The 7,077-nt window shown below is 42.2% G+C and overlaps 1 protein-coding gene and 2 pseudogenes across 2 annotated transcripts in view; all 3 read left to right on the plus strand.

Annotated features, from left to right (window-relative positions):
• Positions 1 to 1,888, plus strand: part of LOC108516969 (40S ribosomal protein S6-like) — a 2,188-nt pseudogene extending 300 nt beyond the window's left edge.
• Positions 1 to 7,077, plus strand: part of TMEM150C (transmembrane protein 150C) — a 90,364-nt gene that overhangs the window by 78,300 nt on the left and 4,987 nt on the right. For both annotated transcript variants that reach the window (XM_017854743.1, XM_017854742.1), the window contains exon 8: positions 5,887 to 6,064. In XM_017854743.1, coding sequence (XP_017710232.1) covers positions 5,887 to 6,064 — 178 coding nt within the window. The remainder of the gene's footprint in view (positions 1 to 5,886; positions 6,065 to 7,077) is intronic.
• Positions 2,916 to 5,376, plus strand: LOC108516970 (60S ribosomal protein L7a pseudogene; annotated as a pseudogene).

A 7,077-nucleotide genomic window follows, 5' to 3' on the forward strand; every position in this document is an offset into this window, starting at 1 on the left:
TTTTTTTTTTTTTTTTTTTTTTTTTTGAGACGGAGTCTCGCTCTGTCGCCCAGGCTGAAGTGTGGTGGCGAGATCTCGACTCACTGCAAGCTCCACCTCCTGGGTTCACGCCGTTCTCCTGCCTCAGCCTCCCGTGTAGCTGGGACCACAGGCACCCGCCACCACACCCAGCTAATTTTTTTTTTTTTTTTTTTTTTTTTTTTTTTTTTTTTTTAGTAGAGACAAGGTTTCACCATGTTAGCCAGGATGGTCTCGATCTCCTGACCTCGTGATCCGCCTGTCTGGGCCTCCCAAAGTGCTGGGATTACAGGCGTGAGCCACCGCGCCCGGCCAAACTTCCTACTTTTTATGAGAAGCCTATGGCCACAGAAGTTGCTGCTTAAGCTCTGGGTGAAGAATGGAAGGGTTATGTGGTCCGAATCAGTGGTGGGAATGACAAACAAGGTTTCCCCATGAAGCAGGGTGTCTTGACCCAGAGCCGTGGCCACCTGCTACTAAGGGACATTCCTGTTACAGACCAAGGAAAGCTGGAGAAAGAAAGAGAAAACCAGTTCGTGGTTGCATTGTGGATGCCAATCTGAGCGTTCTCAACTTTGTTATTGTAAATAAAAGAGAGAAGGCTATTCCTGGACTGATACTAGGGTGCCTCGTTGCCTGGGGCCTAAAAGAGCTAGCAGAATCTGCACACTTTTCTTTTTTCTTTTTTTTTTTTTGAGACAGAGTCTCGCTCTGTCGCCCAGGCTGGAGTGCAGTGGCGTCATCTCGGCTCACTGCAACCTCCGCCTCCCGGGTTCACTCCATTCTCCTGCCTCAGCCTCCCGAGTAGCTGGGACCACAGGTGCCCACCACCACGCCCAGCTAATTTTTTGTATTTTTAGTAGAGACAGGGTTTCACTGTGTTAGCCAGGATGGTCTCGATCTCCTGACCTCGCGATCTGCCCGCCTAGGCCTCCCAAGTTGCTGAGATTATAGGCGTGAGCCACCGCTCCCGGTCAAACTTTTCAATCTCTCTAAAGAAGATGATGTCTGCCAGTATGTTGTAAGAAAGCCCTTAAAGAAGGTAAGAAACCTAGGACCAAAGCAGCCAAGATTCAGCGTCTTGTTACTCCATGTGTCCTGCAGCACAAACGGCAGCCTATTGCTCTGAAGAAGCAGTGTACTAAGAAAAATAGGGAAGAGGCTGTAGATTATGCTAAACTTTTGGCCAAGAGAATGAAGGAGGCTAAAGAGAAGCGCAAGGAACAAATTGTGAAGAGACGCAGACTTTCCTCTCTGTGAGCTTCTACTTCTAAGTCTGAATCCAGTCAGGAAAAAGATTTTTTGAGTGACAAGATCAGACTCAAAAAAAAAAAAAAAAAAAAAAATTAGGAACATTGGTTCCTAATATGCACAGGTTCTCCAGAGTTCGGCCTTTCTAATCTCTCAGGCTGGTCTTCCTGAGTTCTCTTAAGCGTGAGAGGTTGTTAAATATGCCTATGAAATACAGTGTGGCTACTGAGAAAAGCAGCTACTAGAACAGCTGTATATTTTCTACAGAGGATTTCCAAGTGGTTTATACTTTTTTCGTAACAAATTGCATCCTAATGTACCCTTCTAGAAAACCAATAGGATCATTGCCTTTCTATAACTAAACACCAAACATCCTTTTTGGATAAAAGCATGCTTTCAGATTAGCAAGTTTATGCGGAAGTCAAGTTTGAAAGCCCAGAATTTCTCTAGAACACTTATGGCTTGTATAAAGATATACTACTCCTAACTCTTCTTCCTAGAAATTCAGAAGCCCAAGGTCACAACCTTTAAGCATAATTTTCCTTGCCAATACCATCACCCAATTCTTGACAAGAATGACTTTATTTGTAAAATAGACAAGGAAACCTCTGTACTATGATAGTGGTTGACTGATTTCCCTCCCTCCCCACCAACCTCCAACCTATGCTATTTATACTACTGCTAGAAACTTCCTCCTTGTGGGCAAACACTGATCCTGACACTCTTCCCCCTGTCTGTTGAATGAAACCCCAAAAAGCATAGGCATTAAAGACCCTCAGCATTCTAGTGTTAATTTAGTAATGTTCCTAATGAAAATAGTAGTGGATTTTCTAAGGCCATTTCTTGTCCTACCCTCAGCACTGCTGATTCATTCCCAAATGAATGGATCACTCATTTGCAAAGACTTCCCCTGGCACATAGTAGCAACCCAATAAGTATTTTTTGCTTGGCGAGTTGTAAATGGGCAATCCCACCAATTCCTCTAACTTTTCTATCTCCCATCTGTATCCAGCTAAGCAACCAGAAAGCTGCATTCTTAGAATATATTGGCTGAGGCAGTGATTACCAGGAGAATATTTGAGAGTTTATCCTGTTACGATCCAAAATGTAAGGCAAGGCATGGGGCATTTTAACTGAAATTTTGGTGGGAGTGTTTCCCCCACTTGCCGGCCTGTGCTGAGGGTACAGGCATGTTGTAAAGTGCTCAATCACTATTGTTTCTCTCAACCAGGGCTTTGATGAGTTACTAAGAACACATTTTGTTCTTTACGGAAGTCCTAGAAAACTCCCCAAGATTGGGTGGCTTTGGTGAACCACAAATACCCAAGACCATGAATGTTGACACTACTTATGAAGAACGTTTGCTGAAATATAACAGAATACATGAGAAATGACAAATTAGTTTCCCATGGAGAAACCAGGTGGCTAGTATATGGGATGGGAGACAGACTTTTCAATCGATCCCTCATTATAATTTTTTTAAGTTTGAACTATGTAACTATATTATCTTGTTTTAAAGATTAAAAATAATAAATGAATAGATTTATATAGCTTGGAAAACCAATTTTCTAGAAGCAAAATTTGATTTCAGGTATCATTATTTTGAATAATTTTGAAAATATATCTTTTGAACTGTGAGAGAAAACATGGCTTCTTCCAAAAAAGAGGTAAAATCCTACAGCCAAAACAATAGAAAAAAGTGTAAAAGGAAAGTAATATTGATTTGATGCAACCATTATGAACAACAATGTCAAACAACAAAACATCTGAAGGCAATAGCAATTCAAAAAAATAATACTTTCACAATGGGTTTAAAAGCCATATCTTCGACAATAGATTTTACTTTCCTATATGTGCAATTAAAAAATATATGTTGAAGAAAAGGAAAAGGAAGAAAAATTTTTTTAAATATGTAAATATATAATAGTGAACTTTTATCATACCACCGTGCTCTAGCCTGGGCAACAGAGCAAGACCCCATCTCCAATACATGTATATGCATACAAACATATACGCTAGATTTGATGAAGACGTGGATAGACTTTGTTTTTTCTTTTTTTGAAGAAGTGGATAGTCTTGGTGAAGTATGATTCACTAAAAAAAATTATGATCTAATGGTGATAATCTGAAAAATATGTATATTTACATATGTATATATGTATATATACACATGAAAATGCAAAAAGAGTTTTAAGTGATGGATATATTTTTTAAATATCAGTGGGTAATGATTTGGGGAGTTTACATCTATAACCCCCAACAGCAATAACCTAAATGGGAGTCCTCTATAAAAGCCTTGAGTATGAATCTTCAAATACTGTTGTCCTACTGTGGGTCTCTATATGTGGCAAAAGCTCATAGGTGACAGTTTTTCTTATTACTATGGGAAAATAAAACAAACAAAAAATTCTCATTAACAATGAATTAGGGCCGGGTGTGGTGTCTCACGCCTGTAATCCAGCACTTTGGGAGGCCGAGGCAGGTGGATCATCTGAGGGTGGGAGTTTGAGATCAACCTGGTCAACATGGTAAAACCCCATTTCTACTAAAATACAAAAATTAGCTGGGTGTGGTGGCATATGCCTGTAATCCCAGCTACTTGGGAGGCTGAGACATGAGAATCGCTTGAACCCAGGAGTCTGAGGTTGCAGTGAGTGGAGATCGCACTACTGCACTCCAGCCTGGGTGACAGAGTGAGACTCTGTGTCAAACAAACAAACAATAACAACAACAAAAACAATTACTTAGGCCAGGCACCATGGTGGTTCATGCCTGTAATCCCAGCACTTTGGGAGGCTGAGACAGGAGAATCACTTGAATCTGGGAGGCAGAGATTGCAGTGAACCGAAATCATGCTGCTGCACTCCAGTCTGGGTGACAGAACACTCCATCTCAAAAAAAAACAAACAAACAAACAATGAGTTAGTCGCATTACATAGACGGGCCAGTTTTGTAAGAGTGAAGAACAGAGCTTAAAGAGTTTTAGTTGTCTGTGCCAATTAAATATTGACTTCCCTAGAATTGGCTGTCCTCCATCAGTAAATATATATTGGCCAGGATTGATGGCTCACGCTTGTAATCTCAGCACTTTGGGAGGCCGAGGCGGGATTACTTGAGCTCAGAAGTTCATGACCAGCCTGGGCAACGTAGGGAGACACCATCTCTATAAAAAAAATAAATAAATAAAAAATTAGCGCTCTCCTCCCGCTACCAAAGGTGCTGAAAGGAAAGAAGGCCAAAGTGAAGAAGATGGCTCCGGCCCCTGCTGTCGTGAAGCAGCAGGAGGCCAAGAAAGTGGTGAATCCCTGGTTTGAGAAAAGGCCTAAGAATTTTGGCATTGGATGGGACATCCAGCCCACAAGTGACCTTACTCGCTTTGTGAAATTGCCCCACTATATCAGGCTGCAACGGCAGACAGCCATCCTCTATAAGCAGCTGTGATTTACCTCTGTAAGTGTTTCCTGCAATTAACCAGTTCACCCAGGTCCTGGACCACCAACCAGCTACTCAGCTGCGCTCGCTAGCCCGCAGGTACAGACCAGAGACAAAGCAAGAGAAGAAGCAGAGGCTGTTGGCCTGGGCTGAGAAGAAAGCTGCTGGCAAAGAGGACGTCCCCACTAAGAGACCACCTGCCCTTCAAGCAGGAGTTAACACTGTCACCACCTTGGAGGAGAACAAAAAGGCTCAGCTGGTGGTGACTGCACACGATGTGGATCCCATCAAGCTAGTTGTCTTCCTGCCTGCCCTGTGTCGTAAAATGGGGGTCTTTTACTGCACTATCAAGGGGAAGGCAAGACTGGGACATCTAGTCCACAGGAAGACCTGCTGCACTGTCGCCTTCACACAGGTTAACTTGGAAGACAAAGGAGCTTTGGCTAAGCTGGTGGAAGCTATCAGGACCATTTACAACAACAGATTCGATGAGATGAGATCCTCCGTCGCTGGGGAGGCAATGTCCTGGGTCCCATGTCTGTAGCTCACATTGCCAAGCTCAAAAAGGCAAAGGCTAAAGAACTTACCACCAAGCTGGGTTAAATGTACACTGTTGAGTTTTCTGTACATAAAAAACAAAGTAATACAAATTTTCCTTCAAAACAAAAAAATTAGCCAGGCATGGTGGCGTGCACCTGTGGTCCCAGCTACTCCAGAGGCTAAGGTGGGAGGATCGCTTTGAGCCAGGGAGCCGTGATCACGCCACTGTATTTCAGCCTGGGAGACAGAGTAAAGACCCTGTCTCAAAAAAAAAAAAAAAAAACGAAACACACACACACACACACAAAAGCAAAAACCATGTCCAAATCCCTGGTCGCATTTTCTTAGCCTGGGAAAGTTTGGGGTGTATGCTTGTAGAAACATTTCTTTTTCTGTAACTCTCCTGTTGTTTTCTTTTACTTTTTCTAAACAAATGTTTTTAAGGGTTGGGGCTATTGTTTATTTCCTTCATCCCCTCAGAGTTCAAACCATTTGAGAATAGAACAAAGAACTAATCTTTCCACAATCTATTATCCCATTGTTGGGATATTTCTTTTCCTATCTTTTCCCCTCATATATTCCTTCAACTTGCCTGTCTTCTTTGCTGAATGGGCCTTCATGTGTCATTATCCATTCACCCCTAAGCTCACGAATGATGAAGAAATCCATAACGTTGGAACTTCCTTGACCTTTGGATTTGGCACGTTGACCTGCTGGATCCAGGCTGCGCTGACACTCAAGGTCAACATCAAGAATGAAGGACGGAAAGTTGGAATTCCACGAGTTATTCTGTCGGCATCTATCACTCTCTGTGTGGTCCTCTGTATCCTTTGAATGTGAAAAGGTTCTTTTGCCAGTAAGATGAAAACAAGGAAGTTGTCTCTGTGGCAGAACCCAGTGGGTTAGGATATTCTGCCAGATTATCTCAGAATCTTAAGGCAAAACAAAGGTAAATGGGTATAAAAACAAAAACTCTCAGACCGACTTTTCATGCCAAAGGGGAGATGGAGAAATAAAAATAAAACAAGGTCTGTCCTCTCCAGATTGTTTCAGTCTTCAGGAATGGTGTCATACACTCTCCTTTCACTAATGATGTAAAAGTTCTTATTTGTGAAAATCAGAGAATGCATAGCCAAGGGAGAATTGTCATTTTTCTCTCCAGCTTAAAAAAATTCATTTGTGATTTTATTAATGGCCCTGTTATTTCATTTCATTTGCAGCTCTGAAATGAATTTCAGAGGACCAATACATTTATATCTTTCCGGAAAACAATGAAGCTTTTCTGGAAGACAAATTCAAGCTGTAGATTAACGCTGCGTGTGTAGTTTTCCTCAAATATTTGAGGTTTTGGGGTGTTATACATTTCCCTTCCTCCCCTCAGAGTTTGAACTAATTGAGAGTAGATGCTAGGAGCCAGATGGGGATGAAGAAATCAGCCTTTATCCTAGTAAACCTGGAAAGGAAAATGCTGCAAGTCTCCTCTCTCACACCTTGGAATTCAACTTAACCACCCAGTGACAAGCAGAGAAGCCAGGGAAAGGCAGAGGAAAGCACCTCACTCCGCTTAGCCCCACACAGATCCCAGAGACAGTCTAGCTTAGGATGGAGTGCAGTGACCTCACCTACTGGTAGTGTGGTCCAATAGAAGCCTGCCAATTCCCATCCCACCAATCAAATCAGTCACTCATTCCATGGCATGGAGTAATCAGAAGTGTTCAACAATTTCGGGGGTGGAGGCAGGAGGATCACTTGAAGCCAGGAGCTCAAGATCCACCTGGACAACAAAGAGAGACCCTGTCTCTACAAAAAAAAGAAAAATATATATATATATATATA

Source organism: Rhinopithecus bieti, unplaced genomic scaffold (assembly GCF_001698545.2).
Source record: "Rhinopithecus bieti isolate Rb0 unplaced genomic scaffold, ASM169854v2 scaffold_38123, whole genome shotgun sequence".
NCBI lineage: Eukaryota > Metazoa > Chordata > Mammalia > Primates > Cercopithecidae > Rhinopithecus > Rhinopithecus bieti.